We start from the raw sequence: 27,994 nt of genomic DNA on the forward strand, positions 1-27,994 counted from the left end.
GGTTTGCTCCAATCTCCAGCAAAGCCTTAACAGCTTGGGCAATGTTGACAAACGATTCCATAATAATCGCTCGTGTTGTCTTTGAAATGAATGTGTGTGTGTGTGTGTGTGTGTGTGTGTGTGTGTGTGTGTGTGTGTGTGTGTGTGTGTGTGTGTGTGTGTGTGTGTGTGTGTTTTTGTGTGTGTACTCACCTAGTTGTACTCACCTAGTTGTACTCACCTAGTTGTGCTTGCGGGGGTTGAGCTCTGGCTCTTTGGTCCCGCCTCTCAACCGTCAATCAACAGGTGTACAGGTTCCCGAGCCTACTGGGCTCTATCATATCTACACTTGAAACTGTGTATGGAGTCAGCCTCTACCACATCACTCCCATGTGTGTGTGTGTGTGTGTGTGTGTGTGTGTGTGTGTGTGTGTGTGTGTGTGTGTGTGCGTGTGTGTGTGTGTGCGTGTGTGTGTGTGTGTGTGTGTGTGTGTGTACTCACCTATATGTGCTTGCAGGATCGAGCATTGACTCTTGGATCCCGCCTTTCTAGCTATCGGTTGTTTACAGCAATGACTCCTGTCCCATTTCCCTATCATACCTAGTTTTAAAAGTATGAATAGTATTTGCTTCCACAACCTGTTCCCCAAGTGCATTCCATTTTTCTACTACTCTCACGCTAAAAGAAAACTTCCTAACATCTCTGTGACTCTGTGACTGTGTGTGTGTGTGTGTGTGTGTGTGTGTGTGTGTGTGTGTGTGTGTGTGTGTGTGTGTGTGTGTGTGTGTGTGTGTGTGTGTGTCTCCTCCTGGCACAGGATTTACGACTAGGCATCCCAGCATCTCCCACAGGTAGCATGCATCTCTCTCCTATCATCAGCGCAAGATTTACTGAGGTGAAGCATCCCGTACCAGCCTCCCAAAGCCCCCTCTGAGAGGAGAGAGATGCATCTCCCTGAGACATGAGGGAACATGTCATCTTCCTGGGTGTGAGGTGAGCACACACACACACACACACACACACACACACACACACATACACACACACATAAAGCCGGAAAGATAGGGGGTAATCCTACACTAACCCTTCGAGGTGAGAGAAGGATTATTTCTCAATCCCTCAATCCATCTTCATTCCCTTCATGCAGTTGACCATTCCACTGGTCAACCCATCACTCAACGCGTGTCAATCCCCATCCCCCCCCCCCCCCCGCCCTCTTGAGTTTCCAATGCTCAATTCCCTCGTTTGATTTGCTGTATAAACTCCAGTGATCTAATGGTTTCGTATTGTGTCGTGCTGTGTGTGTGTGTGTACACAGCTAGGGGTACTCACCATGGGTACTCACCATGGGTACTCACCTAGGGTACTCACCTAGGGGTACTCAGATATACTCATTTGCACAACCATACTCCTGTTTAGAAAGCACTTGTGGTAACGATGTGAATTATCATACATATACTGACTCATGAATGGCTGTATGACTCGTATATTCGCGATCCATACAGATGTCATTCACGTATGATACTCGTGTCATACTCATGCCATACTCAGGCATAGAAACAACTCTATGAACACAGAAGACACTGGGGAGAGATATAAATGTGCTTCAGAGAAAGAGTCTGAGCCTACTTTAGGCGGAGTTAAGTGGGACATGACAACGACGTTCCAGATTCTAAGATACATCAACAGAGTGGACAACTATAAATAATAATCAAAATAGAAAATTGGGAAAACGAGCGAAATGCGGCAGGAAATGTATTTCTAGTTTAAGATTTGTATTATCTATTCAATAGCCGATAAGCCGGGGCTTAGAAGCTACAGCTCGACTCAGAACGTTAAGACACTACGTCAAAACTGATAACAAACGTTAAGACACTACGTCAAAACTGATAACAATCGTTAAGACACTACGTCAAAACTGATAACAATCGTTAAGACACTACGTCAAAACTGATAACAAAACGATAAGACTCTACGTCAAAACTGATAACAAACGTTAAGACACTACGTCAAAACTGATAACAAACGTTAAGACACTACGTCAAAACTGATAACAAACGTTAAGACACTACGTCAAAACTGATAACAAACGTTAAGACACTACGTCAAAACTGATAACAATCGTTAAGACACTACGTCAAAACTGATAACAAACGTTAAGACACTACGTCAAAACTGATAACAAAACGTTAAGACACTACGTCAAAACTGATAACAAAACGTTAAGACACTACGTCAAAACTGATAACAAACGTTAAGACACTACGTCAAAACTGATAACAATCGTTAAGACACTACGTCAAAACTGATAACAAACGCTAAGACACTACGTCAAAACTGATAACAAACGCTAAGACACTACGTCAAAACTGATAACAAACGTTAAGACACTACGTCAAAACTGATAACAAACGTTAAGACACTACGTCAAAACTGATAACAATCGTTAAGACACTACGTCAAAACTGCTAACGACCATTAAGGTTAATTGCACAAGGTCTTAGAACCGTAACTCTGGTGGTTTGAGAAATGTGCCCATTTGTCTGATGTTATGCTCAGGGTTATTTCATATTGCAAGGTTGCACGTTCTTCAAATAGTTTTCTTTTACCTACTATATATATATTGAAATCTGAATTTTTTTATTATATATTTTTAAAGAAACATTTTTTTTTTATTTTCACCTCCTGGCATTGGTGTAAGTCGGGGTCTTTGTCGTGCAAGTCGGGGTCTTTGTCGTGCAAGTCGGGGTCTTTGTCGTGCAAGTCGGGGTCTTTGTCGTGCAAGTCGGGGTCTTTGTCGTGCAAGTCGGGGTCTTTGTCGTGCAAGTCGGGGTCTTTGTCGTGCAAGTCGGGGTCTTTGTCGTGCAAGTCGGGGTCTTTGTCGTGCAAGTCGGGGTCTTTGTCGTGCAAGTCGGGGTCTTTGTCGTGCAAGTCGGGGTCTTTGTCGTGCAAGTCGACTTGCAAAAGAGTGACAATAAGTTGCACAAGAGATGCCCTCGACTGCTTGCAAAAGACAGGTGGGGGGGGGTCGTTACGATGCTTGCAAGCTGAACAAATGAGTCACTGATGCGCACAGGGGGAGCTAGACGACTCCAGCAGCATCAATGCTTACATCTTTCATCTCCGGGATAAAACTGGGATGCTTTCTCATTGCCCAATCGGCTTTCCCCTGGCTTCCCCTGGGATGGGGGGCCCGGGAGAGGGGGGGGGTAGGACGTTAGTTTTCTCAGGAGGGGGGGGCTATACCGAGAGGGGGTCGTTGTTTGGGGGGAATGGTTATGGGGGGGGGTAGATGGGTAAGGGGATGGTCATTATTGACCCTCTCATGCAATGGGGGATCGAACCCGGGTTCCCTGGACGCCTGATGTGTCGTTATATGTGTTTGGTTTGGACTTGACAGATGTTATTTGTGTATATATGAGTTAGTGTGGGGCTGAGAGCCCTTCGTCGTGGGGGGTGTGGGGGGGGTGAGTTTGTGTGTATGGGAATAACTTGAAAATTTAAAGCATATCCAGACACCACCCACCTTGTGTACTCACCTAATTGTACTCACCTAATTGTGCTTGCGGGGGTTGAGCTCTGGCTCTTTGGTCCCGCCTCTCAACCGTCAATCAACTGTGTGTGTGTGTGTGTGTGTGTGTGTGTGTGTGCGTGTGTGTGTGTGTGTGTGTGAGTGTGTGTGTGTGTGTGTGTGTGTGTGTGTGTGTGTGTGTGTGTGTGTGTGTGTGTGTGTGTGTGTGTGTGTGTGTAAGCTAGCGACGAAGGCATTCGGGGGGCAAAAGTTTTAAAGCAAATAGGAATCTAGTGAGACTGAAAAACCACTGAATTGACAAAATGCAACTGAGAATCGGGATCCAAGAGCTATTGTTTGGTCCCGACCAAACACACTTATTTAAATACACTCAAATGTACCCCCCCCCCCTTCCCTGCTGTATGTAAATAACCTTTAATGTATTTGGCCTTTTTTATCATAAAAAGGCTTTCTCTGTTGTTCAATATTCTCTAATTATTGTGTATATATTGTCTCAGATAACCCCCAGCTTAAGCTAATTGGCTACTACATACTTTAATTGGTTTTAAACTAATGTTTTAAAGAATGATATGGTCTCTCCCGATCCTCTCTCTCTCTCTCTCTCTCTCTCTCTCTCTCTCTCTCTCTCTCTCTCTCTCTCTCTCTCTCTCTCTCTCTCTCTCTCTCTCTCTCTCTCTCTCTCTCATTTTCTCCCCTCATCTCATCTCTCCCCAGCATCAGCGGGTTACCCTCTATGCACACCTACTTCTTCCCCAAGGCACACCTTCCCCTCAGACATAGTGTTCACACATCTGGCTGTACTCCCCTCACAAGTCTTCAGGTTTGGAATCATTTTGAAAGTCTTATATCACAAAATATTGCAATGTTTGTTGATCTAATGTATATACATGACTAGGCAGGCTTCAGAGGGGAATGACAGGCCAGTGTGTGTGTGTGTGTGATGGGTTATTGTCATGTGTGAAGCTCTCTCTCTCTCTCTCTCTCTCTCTCTCTCTCTCTCTCTCTCTCTCTCTCTCTCTCTCTCTCTCTCTCTCTCTCTCTCTCTCTCTCTCTCTGTGCCTCACATTCTTCCCATAAATGGGCTTCACCTTTATAGATTCACGACTCAGTGTGGCATCAAAGACTTTGGGTGGGAACTGCAAACTTTATAGTCTTTCAATATCATCTTGCCAACTAGATTTTGATATAAAAGAGAAAGAGAGAGAGAGAGAGAGAGAGAGAGAGAGAGAGAGAGAGAGAGAGAGAGAGAGAGAGAGAGAGAGAGAGAGAGAGAGAGAGAGAGACAGACAGACAGACAGAGACAGAGAGAGATAGACGGTAAATTTAATGTAAAGGGTAGTTTTTAAATTATAATAAAAGTAGAGAGAGAGAGAGAGATAGAAATAATTAAAAAGACAGACAGAAAGACACAGACAGATTTATCACCTGCGGTCCAATTATGCCAAAACGGTACAGGTTGTGCAGCTAAGCGGTAGTGTGGTCCAATATCATGAGAAAAAAGTCCTCATTTCCGTAGACTTTGTACAGAAGCGCCGCATATTTTTGTCCATATCAGAAAGAAATTAGGTGGACAGGATTTTTTTTTAGAGGGATGGAATTCCCTTGTGTTTTTTGTGCTTTCAAAAATGCTGCTTTGGAAACCTATTTAGATTCTACTCGGAATTTATGAATCTAGTTCATAAGATGTATTTTCAGTACTTTGGATGCATTTTACCCTTTGTAACCAAAGATGTAACCTTTGTAACCTTTTTACATGCAAAGACGAACAAGGAAGTGCGAAGGTGTTCGAATGTGCCGTGCATACCCGAACACTTTTGTGTACATTTTGTGGTACTACATAGTACAAATGGTACATTTTGAAGTACTTCACGGTACAAATGGTACATTTTGTGGTACTACATAGTACAAATGGTACATTTTGTGGTACTACACAGTACAAATGGTACATTTTGAAGTACTTCACGGTACAAATGGTACATTTTGTGGTACTACATAGTACAAATGGTACATTTTGTGGTACTTCACGGTACACATAGTACATTTTTCAACCATAATTTCTGTACAATTGTGTTGGAGATGTGGCAACACTGTAGATAGACAGAAATGCTAAAGCGATATACACCTGTCTTGTTCCTACCTATTCAACCGTCCACCTGAAACCTGCCTACCTGTCTACCAGGAAAACAAGTTACAGCCCCGCTCCTGTGCCAGGCAAGTCCACTACGGGCTCACCATAGCCCGTGCTACTTGGAAGAACTTTTTGCTCCCAGTAACTGAATCTTAAACAACAACCTATCTAACCTGTCACTTATAGCACAAAGAAATCCCATATTAACGTGATGTATCCCCAGATAACTTTATTTACCTTGGGGGAGTTCCCAGTGTACAGGTTCGAATCCTCCTTGTGATTTCTACTGATTATCTCTGTCTTTGAACCCTCAGTCTGTCGTTAATATGTTTAAAGCAAGGAAGCCTCTTCCCTCCTGCTATCCAGGGGCCAGATTCACGAAAGCACTTACGCAAGCACTTACGAACGTGTACATCTTTCCTCAATCTTTGACGGCTTTGGTTATATTTATTAAACAGTTTACAAGCATGAAAACTTCCCATTCAACTGTTGTTATTGTTATAAACAGCCTCCTGGTGCTTCGGAGCTCATTAACTGTTTAATAATTGTAAACAAAGCCGCCAAAGATTGAGAAAAGATGTACACGTTCGTAAGTGCTTGCGTAAGTGCTATCGTGAATCTGGCCCCAGATCCACTCGGGTCTAGGTATAGTACTGGAAGGTACAAAATGTTAAGCTCTCTGGTTTGATTTGATTCTAGAGTGTATATATATAGAGTCTCCTGCCGCCCTCAGCGCTGCAGGGGTTACAGTGAAATATTAATGTTTCAAACATAAAGTCGACGGGATGGATATAGAGAGGGAAAAATGTGATGTCTCCTTCAGGCAAAATGAAGTTTTTTTTTTCTGCTGGCACTGCTGGCACTGCTGGTGTTTATTCTGCTGCTGCTGCTCTTGCTACTGCTGCTACTGCTCTTGCTACTGCTGCTGCTGCTCTTGCTACTGCTGCTGCTGCTCTTGCTACTGCTGCTATTGCTCTTGCTACTGCTGCTACTGCTCTTGCTACTGCTGCTGCTGCTCTTGCTACTGCTGCTACTGCTCTTGCTACTGCTGCTGCTGCTCTTGCTACTGCTGCTGCTGCTCTTGCTACTGCTGCTATTGCTCTTGCTACTGCTGCTACTGCTCTTGCTACTGCTGCTACTGCTCTTGCTACTGCTGCTACTGCTCTTGCTACTGCTGCTGCTGCTCTTGCTACTGCTGCTACTGCTCTTGCTACTGCTGCTGCTGCTCTTGCTACTGCTGCTGCTGCTCTTGCTACTGCTGCTACTGCTCTTGCTACTGCTGCTACTGCTCTTGCTACTGCTGCTGCTGCTCTTGCTACTGCTGCTACTGCTCTTGCTACTGCTGCTGCTGCTCTTGCTACTGCTGCTGCTGCTCTTGCTACTGCTGCTACTGCTCTTGCTACTGCTGCTACTGCTCTTGCTACTTGCTTGTTACGGCCTTGTATAACTACTACAATAGAGTAGTTATACTAGGAAAGTCATATATATTCATGACTGGTTGACTTAGTCCATTGCTAGATGAGTCCTATAATGTTGCTAGATGAGTCCTATAATGTTGCTAGATGAGTCCTATAATGTTGCTAGATGAGTCCTATAATGTTGCTAGATGAGTCCTATAATGTTGCTAGATGAGTCCTATAATGTTGCTAGATGAGTCCTATAATGTTGCTAGATCAGTCCTATAATGTTGCTAGATCAGTCCTATAATGTTGCTAGATGAGTCCTATAATGTTGCTTGATCAGTCCTATAATGTTGCTTGATCAGTCCTATAATGTTGCTTGATCAGTCCTATAATGTTGCTAGATGAGTCCTATAATGTTGCTAGATCAGTCCTATAATGTTGCTAGATGAGTCCTATAATGTTGCTAGATCAGTCCTATAATGTTGCTAGATGAGTCCTATAATGTTGCTTGATCAGTCCTATAATGTTGCTTGATCAGTCCTATAATGTTGCTAGATGAGTCCTATAATGTTGCTTGATCAGTCCTATAATGTGCTGCCCACGCCTATGAATCATAAAAGCAGTGAATAAAAGCTCCTGATTTACAACTCTTAAACGATTATCGAATCACGATTCAGTTTGAAAAATGAAACATTTTGAGGCGTTTAAAAGTTGTAATAGTCTTCAGTCTTAGTTGATTTGTTCCAGGTGAGGTTATGAGTGCATAGCGTGAGTGTGTACTCACCCACTTGTACTCAGTTGTACTCACAGATATGTAACTATCGGCTTGTACTCAGGAATTTGAATCCACTTAGTTGTACTCACGTCTCGCTAGACCAAAGCGTGACGTTCCCTAGAATGTAATCCTACAACAGTTTAATAACTCCTGGCTACCTATTTACTGCTGGGTGAACAGAGGCACCAGGTTCAGTAAATGCGTTATTGTAAGAGTTTGGAAGAGTCCCCGTTAATGATATGGGGCCAGATTCACGAAAGCACTTACGCAAACACTTACGAACGTGTACATCTCTCCTCAATCTTTGACGGCTTTGGTTACATTTATTAAACAGTTTACAAGTATGAAAACTTCCCTTTCAACTGTTGTTATTGTTATAAACAGCCTCCTGGTGCTTTTGAGCTCATTAACTGTTTAATAATTGTAAACAAAGCCGCCAAAGATTGAGACAAGATGTACAGGTTCGTAAGTGTTTGCGTAAGTGCTATCGTGAATCTGGCCCCTGGTTAGTACATTTGACGTACAATTATAATATTCGAGTTTTGACGTATTCTAATCGTATTTACCTCTCATCCCCAGATCTTGCGTGATGCCTCTAGCAGCCTGGGTGTTACTGGCAACGTTTACCTGGTGTTCCTACGCCCACGCCGCCCATGCTGCCCCAGTCCCGCCCGTCGCAGCCGCCCTCAGCTCTCCCTCTCAGGGCTTCGGCTCCAACAACAGCGAGGACGACGCCTTAGCTCAGCCTGAGAAGAGATTACTCAAATATTTCCTCCCAGGAAGCCAGGCATGGATGGACGATGGCGGAGACTTGTACCCCATCAGTCAGGAGGGCTCCAAGAGAGCCTACAGCGATAGGAACTACTTGAGGTGAGCAGGTTATTGTTACTTATATAGGGCCAACTGTGACCGTTTAATCTTATGCTACTGAGGTGACGAAGGTAGCTGAAAGCTGTGGCAACACAGACACAGAAAACGGGAGAATAAGGTGTAAGAATGGGAGACTGAAGTATGGGGTAATACTGAGAAGGAAGTTGAGAGAAAGATGGGAAGGATGAAATTTTATATAACGCTGGATTTGAGAGAAAATGAGAATCTGCGATAAGAATGAGGTTTGGGGTCTGTGATTGGAGATAAAATTAAAGACTGATGGAACATAAAAAAGGAGGTTTTAGTATAAGAGTAAGTGGAAGGCTGAGATAGACTTGAAAATATAAACTGTAAATATACGTATTTAGAGAGAGAGAGAGAGAGAGAGAGAACGAATATTTGAAATTAATTAATCATGATGAGAAGGGTGAAGAAAGAAGAGTGTAGTAGACAGAATTGATAAGTGGGAAGAGGAGGGGGAATGGAAAGAGAGAGAGAGACAGAGAGAGAGAGAGAGAGAGAGAGAGAGAGAGAGAGAGAGAGAGAGAGAGAGAGAGAGTATCAATATATTGCTATTTAGATCATTGACCATTTATGGAAATTGGTTAGATTGTTCATAGCCGTGAATTCCACGAAGCACAATCCACCAAATTACTTTCATCCATGTCCCAGATTACTGCTGGATGCCCAGTGGCAGAGAAGGAATAGTTCCCAATCATCCCAAACTATCCCGGGAATCGAACTCAGGACCTTTCATTTGCGATACGAGAGAGAATGAGATAATGAGCGAGCGAGAATTCATACAAGGAAGTGTGTTTCGGAGTTAACTGGGTGGATTGGAGGAGGCTAATCTCTCTCACCCCGACCTGAACCACTTGGGCTGGACGGTAGAGCGACGGTCTCGCTTCATGCAGGTCGGCGTTCAATCCCCGACCATCCAAGTGGTTGGGCACCATTCCTTCCCCTCGTCCCATCCCAAATCCTTATCCTGACCCCCTTCCCAGTGCTATATAGTCGGAATGGCATGGCGCTTTCTCCCCCTGATAATTCCCTACCGACCTCAAGCAAAGTAGACTGCAGCTACCAAACGTAACTCTCTTAGATCTATCTTTGCTACCTGGAAGTACTTCTGTTATGGGAAGAAAGGAGGGTACTGGCAGGCATTATACAGCTATAGTCATTGTTACTCTCCGGATATCTTCTTGGCTGCTCAGTCTACTGCTTTTGGATCATTCTCATTAGCTAAGGCTACGTCGAGACTCTTCTATCCTGTGGCTATTGTTTAAAAAAAATATTCTTGTTAAGTTAGACTATTTCTAGCTCTCTCGTCATCCCCTGAGGCTACTTATAAACTTCTTCAATGTGTGAAGAAGTTGAAACTACGTCTTTCGTATTTAAGAAAAAAAGTTTTTTTAGTTTTATCTTATCTCCTATTCTGAAACAACAAGGGACAAAAACATGTGCAGAGAGAGAGAGAGAGAGAGAGAGAGAGAGAGAGAGAGAGAGAGAGAGAGATGCAGAGAGAGAGAGAGAGAGAGAGAGAGAGAGAGAGAGAGAGAGAGAGAGAGAGAGAGAGAGAGAGAGAGAGAGAGAGAGAGAGAGAGAGAGAGAGAGAGAAAAGCCGTTACGAAATAGCATTTACTATCCAGGAACAAACTAAAATTTAAATTTCGAACACAACATGTAACCGTCTTTCCGTTCGCTTCAGGTTCGGACGGAACGATGACGACAAGAGAAGCCGCAATTTCCTCAGGTTGGTAAAGTGAAAAAAAGTTTAATTATTGAACACGTCACAGAACATTCTGTGACGTGCAGGCGATGAGTCACAATAACGTGGCTAAAGTATGTTGACCAGACCACACACTAGAATGTGAAGGGACGACGACGTTTCGGTCCGTCCTGGACCATTCTCACGTCGACAATCGACTTGAGAATGGTCCAGGACGGACCGAAACGTCGTCGTCCCTTCACCTTCTAGTGTGTGGTCTGGTCAACATTCTGTGACGTGATAAATATATGATAAATATCATATATAAATATGTGACGTGATAAATATATAAGACTGGTAAATATCATGATATTTACCAGTCTTACATCCCAGGAATGTATTCCGCCACAGGGACTCATTATTCCCAATTTATCACCCCCATGGGTAAAATCCCCCATGACTAGGAACTATGCCTGCATATTATAACCCATTCCTGATAATTCATGAATAATATCTACGCTGCCTGTTATCATTATATTCCTGCCTAGCCCTCGCATTTTTCACTGCGGGGGTTGAATATATCACCTCTGTCTTCCTCAAGAATATGTATATGCCTACAAGCGTATATGTATCAATCCGCTACCCGCTGACACAGGTTCGGTCGCAGCGATCTTGGCGACTACGATAACAGGGATGAAGGGGGACTCAGCGATTCCCTCGATAAACGAAGCCGTAACTTCCTTAGATTCGGACGCGATCACTCGCGCAACTTCCTCAGGTTTGGGAGATCTGACATGGAGGATCTGAGCCTCGCTGGAGGACCCATGGACTTCCCTGCTGGTCTCCTGGACGAGGTGGATCAGGAAGACCTGCCCTTCCAGGAGAAGCGTTCTCCACACAAGAGCTACCGTCACCTCGTCAAAGGAAATCGGAACTTCCCCAGGTTAGTAGTGTCATGTTCATAGCAAACGGGACCATCCGACACATACACAGCCTCGCTCCTGTGCCAGGTAACTCCACTACGGGCTCACCATAGCCCGTGCTACTTGGAAATTTTGTTCAGAGTAGCTGAATCTAAAACAACGGCGCCATCCGTTTGTATGCGCTGCGTTTCATACGCCAGCAGTATGTAAACAACAGAGAGCGTACAGTTCGCCCGCCAAACTTGAACGCTACTAGGCATGTATCTTTATTAGTATTAAAGTCAGTGATTGATTGATTGATGAAGATTAAGCCACCCAAAAGGTGGCACGGGCATGAATAGCCCGTAAGTGGTGGCCCTTTTGAGCCATTACCAGTATCAAGAGCTGATACTGGAGATCTGTGGAGGTGCGACTGCACCCTACGTGACAGGAGATGTCTCCTGTCCTAAAAGTCAGTAACCAAGCGATGGCTTTATATCAACCCTACAACCAAGACTTCTCCAGCAACACACAACACCACACGTAGTGGGGATCTTTGTTCAAGTTTTGTGAATACGAATGTAAAAAAAAAGCTTAAAATTATTTAAAATAATGTTGTTTGTGCAAGATAAAATAAGAGATGGAAAGTTGGGTTAAATATCTTCAGATTTGGGCACAGACATTAAAATAGGATAGGCTTGTTTTAAGACATGACAAAACTGTTTCAGAATAGTGTGGAGCAGGTTTAATACACGGTACAACCAACCCGTCCTCACACCAAGTCCATTCCATCCAGCAGTCGACCCCAAAGACGTATTCATAAATTTTAACATCATGGTCATTTAAAATATGATTTTTTTCAAATATAAATTAATATTGTAATATATTAGCATACTGTGAATATTTAAGCATTGGTAAAGTTGGGTGTTTAGGTTCTGTTGGCGATTATTTGCATTTGTAGTACGTGGGTGAAGCATTTACAGCGTTGTGGTTCGAACAAAAGTCGTCAGCGAAGCACTTGTTCCGGAAGTGTTCAGACGTCATCAGTTGTGAGTCGTGTGTAAACTTTTTTCATTCATAAACGGGGTTTGGTGGGTGCATGGAATGGACTTTGGTCTTTGTTTATGAAGACGGGCTGGGTAAACAGCTTCAGAATGGTGTGAAGCGGGTTAACAATTACATTACAGTCCTAACAACCATATAACACATCCTCAACTTTAATTTTGCATTGCTACAAACTTTTAACCTTGTAATAATGTTTCTGAATCATGATTCGGGAACATGATGTTTAAAATAAGTCGCTGAACCATCCATCCTGCTGGAGTTGGCAGCCTCGATGGTGTTTTGTTTCGCAGTTACATTTACGAGCTTCAGTATCTGTATTCACTGTGTTTCTCTCCCAGATTTGGGCGCGGAGACCGCAACTTCCTGCGATTCGGCCGCTCCGTCGACAGTCAGCTCAACGCCCTGTCTTGTGATGGTTGTGATGGTCCCAAAACCTCAGTGTCCTCCACCCCGTCACCCACCCCGGTCCAGCCCGTGACCAGCACCAAGAAAGACATCTCTACCCACAGCATTGAGGCTTCAAACCCCAGTGGCAGCACTTCTCAGCGCATGAAGAGAGCCGTCGACCCAACCTTTTATGACTACGGGTCAATGCTATCCTACAGCCCCTCCTCCTGGGCCAGAGGATTCCAGCCTGAAGAGGAGATAATCACCGTGTCCTCAGAGGATCCACAGGACGTAAACAAACGCGCACATGATCGTAACTTCCTGCGCTTCGGCCGCGATCGTAACTTCCTCAGATTTGGCAAGCGGGACAGATCCAACGAATACCCGCCATCCTCGCCCTCCGAGTCCAGCGAGTCCCTGGTGGCGGTGAGTCCAGCTGAGTACTCCCGCAACGTGAGGGCGCCCCAGAGAAATTTCCTCAGGTTTGGCTGAACTGGAAGACGAGTCCAATTTCCTCCCCTTAGGGTTCTGACCTTCCTTCGTCCCCATAGTGACCTTATCAACCCCTCAACATACTCGAGTATAACCCGCCTGTGTTAGCACCCATATCCTCCACCAAAACGACGAACAGTTCTTCTCAATCCTCTTCATTTGCAATATTGCCGTGTACAGAAAACGGGGAAGTATATCTTCAAAAAAATAGAACTCAGTGATGTTGAAGCTCTGCAAAAATATATATATATATATATATATACATAAACAAATATTAACCTTCAACTCTTAATAAGATGACCTAACCTAAACAAAGAATCGGAAAGGTTGATATTGACTATTTATATATAATAATATATATAATATGCAGAATATAATAGTTGACCCAGCAACCCCTAGCTCCTAGCACTGCTGACATGGATAACAATGGCTGGTGTGTTTGTAAACAACACAAGCAACACCTCTGTGTGTGTGTTTGGGTGTCAGTGTTGTACATATATATTTATACAGAGTTTAAGACAGGCCAAGTCATACCAGTACTCGTCAGTGGGGGTGTTCAGACCTAGAAATTAACCTCAGTTATATATATGTAAATATACATATTTTTATTTACATTATATTATATGTAGAAATGCATATTTATACATTAGATTTTATATAATAAGTTTTTTTACATTAATTTTTTTATGTAGATACAATATGTTGGTTCGATGAATTTTATGATGTATTTATTCATTATATATATATATATATATATATATATATATATATATATATATATATATATATATATATATATATATATATATATATATTTGTTTACAGTTGAAGTTTGTAAGATTATTTAAAAGGCTGGATATAAATTTATGGCGAATAATTATTTAACCTCGTTTTATTATAATTTCTAAGAATTTAAAAAACTAAATGAGTGATAGACACCATTGAATCTTGTCAATAAATAACCCAGTGTTGTTCAAATTATTTCAATTACATTACCTTAAACCCTAATTACCTCTACACACACACACACACACACACACACACACACACACACACACACACACACACACACACACACACACACACACACACACAAGTCATATGATATTAGCTGGGAAGACAGGACACCACATCCTGTAGCTACAATTAGGTAGTTATACTTAGGTAATTACACACATATCATGGCTACATATCTAGCCTATAATTTAGTAGTTACTTATTACAAGCATTTAAGTACAATTTACAGCAATTTTTACATGTAAAATGCTGTTATATATTTACACAGCAAGTGTGTTTGGGAAAGGGAAGCTTTGAGTAGCTGTAGTCACTTCTTGCCCAATCACAACCCTGCTGATGGATATGAAAACTTGTCATTGGCTAGGTAGTAAACCTGAAATGATTTAAATTATTTGTGATTGTTTACTTTGAAAAGTAATTAACCACAATTTGACGAAATATAATATTAAATCAATGTGAAAATCGGAGTTAAATTTCCACCAGTTCCGAGCTAGTCAAAGTCAGTTTTCACAAATAACAGTAAATTGTATTTATATATTTTAGACTTTGATATTATTTAGACCTTGATATTAGACATATTATTTAGACTTTGATATTAGACATATTATTTAGACTTTGATATTAGACATATTATTTAAACTTTGATATCAGACATATTATTTAAACTTTGATATTAAACATATTATTTAGACTTTGATATTAAACATTATTTAGACTTTGATATTAGACATATTATTTAGACTTTGATATTTGTAAATTTTGTTATTATTTAGACTGATATTATTCTTTTTAATCACTGTAAATATTTGATTATAATTTAGACTGATATTACTTCCTGATATTAGTCTTGAAGCACCTAGGAGGGACTGAGTGCTCGTTGACTTGGCAGTCAGGCTCGTTAGGAGGGGCTAATTGCCTCGTTTCAGAGTAAATACCTGCGCCACGTCAGTCAACATCTTCCTGTGGGCTATAGCTGTCAGGAGAGCCAGCTATTACTATCCATGACTGTCTGTTGCTATCCATAAGGATCATTTATCCATAAGGACTAAGCTGGTGTTCTTAAATTAGTTGTTACAGTGTTAGTCAGCTGGTTCAGACCATTAGTAGTCTGGTAGTTTGGACACTAATATTCGTGGGGGGTTACGACTACGTTTCGTAACTATCTGGACTATTCATGCTGATCAGAACCACGTACAAGCCTATTCCCAAAAGCAGTTATATCGTGGGTCCAGTAGTCCAAATGGGAAATGATATTAAACTAATCGTGTTTAGAATTTCTAACATTAATTATGTACAGTATCGCGTTCACTCATAACTTGAACATTCATAACAACATTATCAGTGAACATTGAACATAACCAGAAGCTGTAGCTTTAACCAAACATACAAGAAATCAACACTAAATTTGTGTAGCCAAATATTCCGGAGCCAAAGAACAAATCATGCATTTTGTTGAAATAAATTATTTATTTCTCTTGGGATTTTATTTGTCCTCTTTTTTTTGTAATGATGACAATAGTAAGTACAAAAAACAATAGCCATCAGTACTACTATCTTTACTACTTTCTATATTGGTTTTGTTATCTTTACCACAGCATTGGTAAAGATAGCAAAACCAGTTATCCAATAAGAGAGCTAGATCCTAAGCCAATCATAGAGAGAGGCAGTTGGACCCTAAACCAATCATAGAGAGGCAGTTGGACCCTAAACCAATCATAGAGAGGCAGTTGGACCCTAAACCAATCACAGAGGGATGCAGTTGAACCCTAAACCAATCACAGAGAGAGTCAGTTGGACTCTAAACCAATCATAGAGAGGCAGTTGGACCCTAAACCAATCATAGAGAGGCAGTTAGGACCCTAAACCAATCATAGAGAGGCAGTTGGACCCTAAACCAATCACAGAGAGAGAGGCAGTTGTACCCTAAACCAATCATAGAGAAGCAGTTAGGACCCTAAACCAATCATAGAGAGGCAGTTAGGACCCTAAACCAATCATAGAGAGGCAGTTGAACCCTAAACCAATCATAGAGAGGCAGTTAGGACCCTAAACCAATCTTAAAGAGGCAGTTGGACCCTAAACCAATCATAGAGAGGCTGTTGGACCCTAAACTAATTATAGAGAGGCAGTTGGACCCTAAACCAATCATAGAGAGGCAGTTGGACCCTAAACCAATCATAGAGAGGCAGTTGGACCCTAAACCAATCATAGAGAGGCAGTTGGACTCTAAACCAATCACAGAGAGGCAGTTTGACCCTAAACCAATCATAGAGAGGCAGTTGGCCCCTAAACCAATCATAGAGAGGCAGTTGGACCCTAAACCAATCAGAGAGGCAGTTGAACCTTAACCAATCACAGAGAGGCAGTTGGACCCTAAACCAATCAAACAGGATTGTATCCTTAACCAGTCGGGACAATTATAGCAGTCGAATTTTCAGCCAATCACGCGTAGAGACAGATGAATCCTAAACCAATCATGCGAATATGTAACCAGGATTCTTAATTATACACAAAGGCAACAAGATTCTAAACGAAGCCTGTAGGGATTCGTCAACGTCCTTAACCAATCATACAGACGGTTCAACACTATCCAAAACCAATCTCGCAGAGAGGCAACAGAATATTATTAAACTAATCATACAAATAAAGGATAACATGAGGAAACTCTTGGAGTAATGAAGATAAAGAAAATCTTGGCGCGGCCCACAATACACCTTGTAAGGAGGTACCAAGGATCGCGGGGCACCCTAAGACTACTATTCTTCCCGCCATCCTCTTCAGGTCGTTCAGCTTTCCTTCAAGGATGACCTCAATGGCACTCGAGGCCAAAGGTGCCCCCCTAACAGCACACTCTTGGTGGGGAGATATTATATATTTTATATTTATTTATTTACTTATTTATACACGAAGGTACATAGGGTTTATTAGAGTACAGAGATTTGAAGTTTTATATACTTGTAAATCCACTAGCACGCATAGCGTTTCGTTTATATAATATTATATATTATGACAGTGTCAGACCACGGAGGAAGAATGGAAACAGGAATTTCCTTAAGTACTTTCGTATTATTAATTATAGATCTTCAGAAGGAATGCATTATATATATTATATATAAATCTTAAACTCTCTGTAACTTTGCTAGACAAAATAACAAGCTAAATGTACTAAAATATTAAACTAATATAATAAAATAATAATATAAAATTATCAATTATTTTGACTTTTGTGAATTTGAATGATAAACAGACGAATTATTTTTTTTTTTTCAAAGATTTGGCCAGAAAAAAAACTGTTCGTATTTATTCATAGTGGCTTCGAAATAATAAAAACGCTACTGAAATATTTATGTAAACTCTGTAACATTATCAATAAAATATTTCACACATTTAAAAATTATTATAATCCTTTTAATTTATTCTTTGTTCTAATATATTCGTTAAAATGATATTCGACCAAATATTAAGGCTAAGCCGAAGCTGATTTAAAATTGAGCTCGCCTGAAGCTGAAATAATCTTCAAGAATCTTCGAAGACAAAAAATCCACATATAAAATATATTGCTAAACCACAGTAGCATGAATATATATATATAATTAGAGGTTTAAAAGGAGGAAATATAGGAGGTGAGGTTTAGGCTGAGTATTGGACGCATCCTCACAGCAACACCACTGTGAGAGGCAACAACATTCTCTCTCTCCCACACACACATGTTCTCAACACCTGCATGACGCCACCACCAACACCTGCCTGCTACGGAATATGGAACCAGCTGCCCAGAAACTAGAGGTCCTTGTAAGTGTGTGACTGACAACGGTGGAGACGGATATGTTGTGTTCAGTGACAGGTATTTGGTGCACCTTTCCCCTGGCACTTTTGCTTTGTGTAAACATTTGAAAGTATTTTTTAATTGTGCTATGGGAGGTTTCTTCCTATATAGCTTCTCTTATAGCTTCTTGCCAGTTGCTTTTATACCGACTGAACTAATGATCTATACCATTATTTTAACGGAAACCAGCTTTGTCGAAACATTTGTTCCACTTGACCATTCCCCTTTTATAGTAATGTTTCGTGTGGGTTATTTCCCCATCGGTTAAACACTACAAACTGTTCTGACGACCCGGGACACCTGTTCCGTTGGATTTAGGTTGTAAGGTGTATGATAAAAATGAATCTCGTTGGTATTCTAACCTAAACAACCAACCTAATAATAAAAAAAAAGTTCTAGACAAAAACTGGCATGTATATAGAATACAAGAACCGTTTTTTTTTATAAGACAAAGAGTAATATGGATAATGCTGCTAATATGTAGAGCAGTTATGGTATAATGTGGAAATAAGTAACGTAGTAAATGCCCATCGCCGACAGGCATCGAAGTAGTAGGGGCCATCACTGGCACCTCTTGAGCCATGTGCCTGTAGGTTGGCAGACTTACACCATAGGCAGCCCCCTCCACAGTACTATAGGTTATCCATAGTTCTTCAGTAAGGGTTAAATAGGATTTTATTTCACTAGAGTAAGGCACTTGACCCTTTCCGATGTACAAGAGATTCATCATCGTGACCAGTGCACTTGAAACAAATGTATTCCAGTGTCCAGGCTAAAGAATTGTAAATGGTGTTGTATGATATAAAGTAGGGGGGACTCTTGACCCACTCCCCACCATTATGGGGTAGGGGGTCACCACCACCATGACAACTATCATACCACTGCCACAATGCTTAGTTTAGATTTATTAGAAGCGTTACCTAATGGTTCCAGACTTGATATTTCCCGCCTCTTCCCCATCCCACTCTTACACCCTATAACCCCTTCCTGCCCTCCCCTCCCACTTTTCCATCCTCCTTTCCACCCTTCCTCTCCTACACTACAATTAAAAATTTAATTTGCACCAGTATCCTTGCCGTGGTAATAAATATTAATCGGTATACAATATCCGAATATTTCGGTACAATTGTAGTGTTTGGTAGAGGACTGGGAGGCAGGAAGGAGTGATTCAGAAGGTGGTCAGTTATCAAACAAGCTAGACCCCAAGACAGATTTTGTGTAGAATAACTCTGAATCCACTCTAGGTGTACCAGTGTACTCCGGTGGCTCCCAAGACAAAGGTTTTCTGGAGGTGTCAAGCATGCTGAGGAAAGGGAGGTTTGATAATGGGGAATTCTGAGGCACCCAGTACCGAGAACCCAATAAACCCAATTTATTCTTTGGGAGAAGCGTTTAGATTGTTAATTTTTTGGCCTACTATCTCTAACTTGAGATATTTAAACAGGATTTTAAAAGCTCATAAGATACACACTTTAAAAACTACAAATGTGTGTCTTGTTTAGTATGGAAATAATTATTTTGAAATGGACATCATTAACATCTATATCTGTAAAAAAAAAAAAAAAATTGTTTGCCTGTGCGAGGTTAGAAGCCAGACACTTGAGGCTATAATCGCTCCAAGGTGATCCAGGTCCAATTGGCTATAATTCGAGGATAAATAATGTGGGGGAGTGGGGTGAAGGTGTTATGAGGGTACCATAAGTCAGTTGGGGGTCAAACCCCCCCCCCCCCCCCCCTCAACTCTATACCACACTTGAAGAATTGTCAGCATCTATAGTGACCCTTAATAGTTTCATGGAGTAAAATCGGTGACATGTTTGTATATCAGTGACTACAGGGAAGAGATCTCTGTCCTGCCTCCTAGTTTATAACCCCCCGAGTGAATCACGACTCGACATTTAACATTTTTCATTGTAATTTTCTAGTTTTGACTAGAATTGGCTTCAACCTCTTTCAATGCATTCCACTTACTGACCACAAGTGTAGGTAATGAGAACTTCCTGATATCTCTTAAACTCTTAAGTATTTAGCTTCCATTGGTGTCCCATTATCTTTTTTTTTTTTTTTTTTTAATTTAAAGCTTCCTTGGTTCAATTTGCCTATTCCCCTCCAAATCTTGCATCATCTCTTCTACTTCTTCTCTAAAAGTTGTTCTCTCTCCATTTGTCCTCACAGCTGAGGACAATTAATTTTGGTACCAATCTAGTTGTAAGTCTCTGAACTGAAAGTTTGTGCTTCATTATGAGTAGCTTCCATAGTGGTGCTGCATACTTGAGTAATAGTCATGAATAACCAATGTATGGACTTGACGGCCTCATACATGACAAATTACGGTTACGTGTGCTAACTTTACATATGCTGCTGATGTTAATCTGAGAAACACGCCAAAATTGTTTCCTCATACAAAAAAGATCATGAATCTTTTTTTTTTTTTTTTTTCTCTCGGCCAAAAAATCTATTCATAAACTTGTTCACAAATTTAACTTGGATTTGTAAATCCTACTGATAAGCATATTGTGAAAGTTGTAAAAATCGGATAAAAAAAATAAACGTGGCACAGGACTCGAAAACCTAAAATGGGGCATTTTGATATTTTGATTTGTGCCAGAATTGGCATAAAAAATCCTGCCATATCAATTTAAATTATGTAACATTTGGCTTATAATCTAGTCTTTAAAATACAAACATTTAAATCCAGTAAAAAATAAATTGATTTTGGGGCCCCTAAATAATTCACATTGCACATGCATAGTTATACTGTGTAATTTTTATTTAATTTTGTATTCAATTTTTTTTTTTCAGTTTGGCAAGGCAGAAAGTGAATTGGCGACTCTGTCGTGCATGATTAACAAAGAGTTCTCGGTTTTGGCTGCGTCACAAGGCGTTGACTCTCAGGTTTGGATACTTGCGTCATTTTTTAATTTTCAGTTAGTGTGCAACAAGCAATTTTCTTGGTTTGTTTTACATTTTGTGATGTGTTACAAAGCTGCCCTTACTTGTTTATTTGCATAAACTGCAAAAAATAACATGGAAGATATCCACAGATGAACATTTGGGGAAAATGTGTGAAGAGTAATTTCAAAATACAGGTTCATTTCTTGTGGGCATTGCAAGGCAAATATATTTTTGAGCATCATAATAAGGGCATTTAATTAAAAAAAAAATTCAGTAGGATGTATGATCCCTGAAGGTTACTGTAAAAAATTCACTCAAAAAAAAAAAAAAAATCTAAATCACCAGAGATATAACCCCTCCCCTCCCTCACCTGTATCACGGTATAAACATACGCACAAGACACTCAATAAGTGCACTGTGCAACTGTTGTAAAGTAGTAAGATTTGAACCATATTCTGGCAGGTGGTCACAGTTACTCTGCGTGATTTTTAATTGGAGCAATCTTATTATTCAACACGGTCAGCCTTCTTAAAATGTACCTCCACATTAAGGTGGTTTTTGACACGCCCTTCTCAATTTCCTACCTCGTGTATATTTGTTTCCTGCACCTGCTCACCCTTTTGACACCATTTATCAATGACAGTGATTAGGGTAAACCATCACGTAAACTCATAGCTGGGGGTATAACCTAGATTACTTTTTTTTTTTTTTTAAACAGTGCAGTTTATCATTTAAATTCTGCTATTTATAAAGGTTTAATAATTATGGCTAAATCACATGCTGCCTGCTTCTAAAATAGGATAAAATGCTTTTTGGTAAATTGTGTACTATTTACAATATAGATAGCTCATTTCTCTTGTTACTTTTGCGTAAAGTATTACTCGGTTATGGTAAACCGGGATGGATTGGTTATTCCTGGGCATTCTAACTTGTATGCAAACTGAAGTGGGGAAAATACCCCTGTGAATCTTTACAAGAGTTGGGAGGGAAAAGGTGGGAATGAACTGATTCATCGTGATGTTAGTTAAAATGTAAAAGTAGGGCTCTATTTTTATAGTATTTTCCTGTAATAACTCTTCCCTACTAACATAGGAATATCACCCAGCCACTTTGACTGGATGGTAGAACAATTCTCGCTTCATGCAAGTCGGCGTTCAATCCCCAATCATCAAAATGGTTGGTCACCATTCGTTTCCCCCTGTCCCATCCCAAATCCTTATCCTGACCCCTTCCCAGTCCTATACAGTAGTACCTCAGCTTACTAATTTAATCTGTTCCCAGAGACAGTTTGTAACCCGAAAATTTATAAACTGAAGCAAATTTTCCCATGAGAAATGATGTAAATTGAATTAATCCATTCCACACTTCCCAAAATATTAACTTCAAAGTAAATTTTATACCTAATTCGCCCAAATCTTTAGTACTAATATTCAAGTTATTGCATACCTTTGTTGATGTTTTACGTTGGCATATGGAAGACTGTGAGGAGAAAGAGGGTGGGGGAGGTGAGGTCTTAGTGTTTGGAAGGGGAGTCCCCTTCCATTATAACATCAGGCAGTGAGGACTTCTCTGGGGTACTCACTCTGGCACGTTTTGCTTGCAGACCACTAGGACCTGATACTGGCTCTCTGCATGATTTTCTCATTTTTTTTTTCTTGATTGTTTTCCCTTCTTTGTAACACTTGTCTGTAGTGAGACATTACATTGTCATTAATAAGATCACTGCAACGGCCTGCTAAAGCTTTATCTGGGTAATTCTTTCAGCAAAACTTTGCAGTTCTTTCCATACTGCACACATTTTCTTAATGAGGAAGGGACATCCTCTACTGCCTCATCCTCTCCTCCCCTGAAGATTTGTTATATTGCCTAGTTAGTTCAATAACATGTGTACCATTTTCATGTTTACAAATGATCTCTTGTTTTTTTCCTCTACGGGTCATTCTCGCATGTTTTCTTGCCTTGAACCTTACCACTAGCTTTCTTGGTACCCATGGAGATGTATAACAGCTACTTTTATGCTCAAATAGCCAAAAATCCGAAAAGAAACTAAATCCTTGCAAAGAATTCAGGCGGGATTGTCACTAGGCGGGAGGCACTGGGAAACCGAGGCGCGATCACTGTACCACCACGTGCTAGGTCGGCCATAAGAGTATCAACAAACTTGTATCCCGAGGTAAAGTTCGTAACCAGATTCAAATTTTCCAAAGAAATCGGGCTTGTAACCAGAAAAATTTGTAGAGGCATTCGTAAACAGAGATACCGCTGTATTGGGTAGAAGACCTAAATCTAGTGGTGTGCCTCCAATCCTGGTAGCTTGAATAAGGAATAGTCCTTAAGTAACGTTCATTTTCCTTATACTAATACTATACCAAACTTGCCATTGGATCAGTCTCGTGATCATTTGTTCAAAAATTTATTTGGCTGCCTGAATTCCCGTCTACTGAATTAATTTAAAATCTAAAAATTATTTCTTGGTGCTTGTCAAGGGCTTTTAACACTTTTCCTGTCCCCTACTTCAGAATAGTTTGTCCTTGCCACTGGTACAAAACACAATCAAATGTGCCCATAGTAGGAAAACGGCATGTAAAGGATTTGGGAATGTCTGACGACCTAACGTTTAGAGAGCATAACCAAGCAAATATTGCATCAGCCAGAAAAATGATAGGATGGATTACGAGAACTTTCAAATCCAGGGATCCCATCACAATGGTTGTACTCTTAGTTACTTGTGTTGTCCCGTCTTGAGTACTGCTCAGTACTCGCTTCCCCCTTCAGAGCAGGAGAGATTGCTGAAATAGAGGGAATACAGAGAACATATACGGCACACATAGACGGGATAAAGCACCTAAATTACTGGGATCGTCTCGAAGTCCTCCAAATGTACTCGCTAGAAAGACGAGAGATACCAAATAATATACATCTGGAAGATACTGGAGGGCCAAGTACCGAATCTACACGGTAAAATATCAACGTACTGGAGTGAACGATATGGAAGAAAATGCAGAATAGAACTAGTGAAGAGCAGGGGTGCCATAGGCACAATCAGAGAACACTCTATAAACATAAGAGGTCCACGGTTTTTCAACACCCTCCCAGCGAGCATAAGAAATATTGCCGGAACAACCGTAGACATCTTCAAGAGGAAACTAGATTTCCTCCAAGGAGTGCCGGACCAACCGGGCTGTGGTGGGTATGTGGGCCTGCGGGCCGCTCCAAACAGCCTAGTGGACCAAGCTCTCAAAAGTAAAGCCTGGCCTCGGGCCGGGCTTGGGGAGTAGTAGAACTCCCAGAACCCCATCAACTAGGTTGCCACTGGGACCTTAACTGATATGCATTATTCTCCTTCCCCCTCCACAGTGTGCAGCCAGGAGCTTCTCTCTCGGCCCTCTTCCCTCACCACATCCTCTTCTACTTCCTACCCTCCCCTGCCAGTCCTTTGCTCTCTTCTCTCGTGTTCATTGCCTATGAGGGGATACCTTCCAGCTCAATCTCCATTCTCCACTTTGGTTGATTGATCTGCCTTTAGTCATTCCTGCTGCCCTAACGGTCACAGCTGATGTTCAGCCACATTGTCACACAGAGCATTAATCTCCAGGTGAGGATGTAAGGGACATGACAAACTATTGTAAGCACCACACCTCTCCACCTATACCCCATACTCATCGTCTGAGCAGAAGTGTAAGCCATATAGCTCCTCTTCTCAAAGAAAATGCCTCTTTATCTCTGACCCTTCTGTCATGTCTGCCCTCATTTAGAAGTTAGACTGTCCTTGCACTAGAACCTTATTACCAAAGTCTTCTTGCTGCTAACTTCTCCCAAACTGTGACTGCATGATCAAACTCCCTTCCTTGCCCCCTGACAGGCAAGGAAGTGAGGTTTGCCCCCTAACTTCATTGCTCAATTTGCCTACATGACCTAGCCCTGATATTTTTTTGCAGATCCTGACCTTGGTTGCTTATAGTTTTTTTCCTGAGTTTCTTCACTTTATGCCTTTAGTCTCGCTTCGTTCTTCTGGTATGTCTGGTTCTTGAGTGGAAGATGCATTGCTCTTGAGCAAGGACTGACTTAGTCTTACATTAGTGTAATGCTTGTGCTTCAGGTTTAGACAGTGTGATGGAAACTTTAAGCATCACTCCTCGCAAATGGAAAAAAATGTTTTACCATGGTAATGGTTATGTAAATTAAAATCTTTATCTAATGTACAACAAATAACATTAGTTTATATATATATACAGTATAAAAAAAAAATTTGCTTGTAACTGCAGTCATAAATTTAAATAGTTCATGTGAATTTCATTAGCATTTAAAAGTACTGTACAGTACATGACATTTTTATTATGAACCTGTATTCAGTTGAGACTATAGTACTAAAATTTTGTAATACTCGCGTGTGTGGGGTCCAGACCCATACAGTCCAGGTGAATGAGATAATTTTGTACCTATAATTATGAGGGGGTTTTAAGACTGCTTGATTTATATTGCCATAGAGTAGATTCTTTTAACTTTGACTGCTAAACCAGTTTAGAATGGTTCTTAAGACATCTCCACCAGCCGGTAAAAGATAAATGAATGTCCTCTTTAAGTTTTCTTACAAGCACAGAATGTGAATTGCAGGTCAATTAGGCCTACCAATTAATTTGTATTTACTAATGCATAAGAAACATTCATAGGACTGAGAAAAATAGTATTCCCTTTTTCACATTTTCCTAATCTGTTTACCCAATCCTCTCTAACCACACGGACAGTGGTACGGCCTTGCTTCATGTGGATTTGCATTAAATTCCCAATTGTCAAAGTGGTTGGGCACCATTCCTTTCCTGTCATATCCTAAATTCTTATCCTATACCTTCAGAGTGCTTATATAATCATAACCTCATGGTAATTGCCTTGTCTTTGCTTGTGCATTTTTTTGAATAGGTACTGTAATTCCTATTGAGTAACCTGCAGCATTACTTATTTGACTTAGTAGTCAAACTATAGTGAAGTGGACGTTGAGACATTTCAAAGACTGTGTAGTTCTTTGACAATGATAGTAGTAATCGTGGCATTTGACCTAGGCTGTGCACACCATTTTGGTTAGTGCAAGATTGCATTATAGTAGTATCTGATGGTATGGCAGGCAGTTTAAACAAGTTTTATTGATTGCAGGTTTTTACAGAACTCATAAATAATGTGAAGAATCTCAGAGGCCAGCTTAATCAAATATTGAGTGAAGTATTGGAGTTTCAGCAGCAGCAACAGTTGGTAATGTCATCCATGCAAGTTCAACTCGGCACACTTTGTAACAAGTTCAATGACCTCAGTATGATTACTGGTTCTGCTGTTCTTGAGGCAAGTGGTAGTGACAACGAATGCACGCCAGAGTGATTTTTTGTCGTAAATGTGGCAGTTTTCCAGTACATTGTGTACACTTAACAGCTGAACGTGAACAATTCTTTGATTTCCAATTTTAGGAAAGAAATATTTTCACTTGTATTTATTTTTTGATTTTTACAATAATCTTGTAAATTTTCTGGAGAGTAGCTACTGTGTCAGAATGGGTGACGAAAGAAATTTCCGTAGTCAGTTTTATGGAAAAGTTGGACTACGTGAAGTAGAAGATAAAAGAGCTGTGGAAGCATTGTTTAAGGAGCAGCCATTGGACGAGAGGAAATTTTCAAATTTTTGTCAACGTTCTGTCGTCCCAGGCGCATATAGATTCCTAGTTTGGAAGTTGTTGTTGCATGTAACTCCACGGTACGCAGAGTCGCAAGATTATGTGAGGCAGCAACAAACTCTGATGTTTGAAGAATTGTGGCGTACTCTTAAAAGTATGGGTCTCCAAAATATTGTGGTCTTGGGAAATGATAGTTCAAGTGATCTAACTCTTCCAGTTATTGATGAAGTAAATACAAAGCATAAAAATAAAGATGGGTATGACATACCAATTCCTGAGAATTATTTGCTTATGTGGTTAATAAGTGAAGCGAAGCTTCTCTATAGCCCAAAAGATCAATTGAAGTATAAAGCATACCAGCATTTCCTCAAAATTGTTATAAAAATTCAAAATTTGTTTGACAATCCAGTAGATGTTTTTCATGTGAGCTCGGCACTCTACTCATTGCTTCGGAAAAACGAGACCGCCATATCGAATGCCGTTATGGAGGCAATTGGGATGCTGCGCAAGGAAAATGACTCTCTTCATCGTCACTTGATGAAAGTAGGGCTTTTCAGCAGCACTTTGTTGGTGGACTTGTGCCTCAGCCTTTTCTGCGACATATTTCCCGAGACGGCTGTAGAGAAAATACTAGACAAGGTGATTGCTGGTGCATTTAGGGTGTTTGCTTTTGTTATATTTTCCTTACTTGTGCACCTTAAGCAGCCTCTAATGTCAGTGTCATCTGTAGAAAATGCAAGAAGCATCATAAATATGATACGAAAGGATGAGGCAGAAATACTCGTAACTTCAGCTTTAGATCAGTGGCTTAAATTTGGTATTGTTAAAAGATCACAACAATGAAATGCAAAATGCACATTATTATACAGTTCATTATATGTATAAAATTGTTTGGGTATAGTAAAGCGGCTCTTAGTCAAAGTAAGCGAAGCATGTGCAGGGAATGTGTATATATTGTTTTGATACTTTATTGCTTTAAATTCTGTAAACCATGAATAAAAGATGTTAATGTATGTTGATATTCATGGTAATACACCAATGTATAGCTTTGTCTATTTGGTAAGTGTGCTTTCAGAGGGTTTTGAATTTTCCCTTGTCCCTGTTACGTAGCAAGAATATAATGTATAGACCTATGGAAACTGCATTTTGTTTGTGTATTTTTACAGTTGTATTTTCTCAGCAAATGGACATTTCCAAAATGACTTTGATTATCCTAAATACAGGTATATTGTTTTAATTTAATTTTATCTATGTCCTATCTACTGAAGCTATACTGTAATAACAAATTTGCAGTGTCATTCTCGGGTAAAAGTGTTTCAATAGTATTTTTATTTTACAGTACTTGTCTTTTCTTGTTT

The 27,994-nt window shown here is 40.5% G+C and overlaps 2 protein-coding genes across 5 annotated transcripts in view; both read left to right on the forward strand.

Moving 5' to 3' along the window:
- Positions 1–13,482, forward strand: part of LOC123772705 (uncharacterized) — a 53,473-nt gene extending 39,991 nt beyond the window's left edge. For both annotated transcript variants that reach the window (XM_069303463.1, XM_069303462.1), the window contains exons 2-5: positions 8,398–8,688; positions 10,397–10,441; positions 11,052–11,339; positions 12,702–13,482. In XM_069303463.1, the coding sequence (XP_069159564.1) occupies positions 8,408–8,688; positions 10,397–10,441; positions 11,052–11,339; positions 12,702–13,242 (1,155 nt within the window). In that variant the 5' untranslated portion in view covers positions 8,398–8,407 and the 3' untranslated portion in view covers positions 13,243–13,482. The remainder of the gene's footprint in view (positions 1–8,397; positions 8,689–10,396; positions 10,442–11,051; positions 11,340–12,701) is intronic.
- Positions 13,483–17,894: 4,412 nt separating this feature from the next.
- On the forward strand, positions 17,895–27,835 carry TBC1d7 (TBC1 domain family member 7). Of its 3 annotated transcripts, none has more exons than XM_045766047.2 (3): positions 17,895–18,051; positions 20,888–20,980; positions 26,129–27,835. In XM_045766047.2, exons 1-3 carry the CDS (start codon positions 18,019–18,021, stop codon positions 26,345–26,347), a joined length of 345 nt encoding a protein of 114 aa, XP_045622003.2. In that variant the 5' UTR covers positions 17,895–18,018; the 3' UTR covers positions 26,348–27,835. The 3 variants fall into 3 exon arrangements, with proteins under 3 accessions (XP_045622003.2, XP_069159566.1, XP_069159565.1); XM_069303465.1 differs by having other exon boundaries at positions 17,910–18,103; XM_069303464.1 differs by having other exon boundaries at positions 17,913–18,051.
- Positions 27,836–27,994: the final 159 nt, after the last annotated feature.

The sequence above is a fragment of the Procambarus clarkii genome, chromosome 50, assembly GCF_040958095.1.
Source record: "Procambarus clarkii isolate CNS0578487 chromosome 50, FALCON_Pclarkii_2.0, whole genome shotgun sequence".
Classification (NCBI taxonomy): domain Eukaryota; kingdom Metazoa; phylum Arthropoda; class Malacostraca; order Decapoda; family Cambaridae; genus Procambarus; species Procambarus clarkii.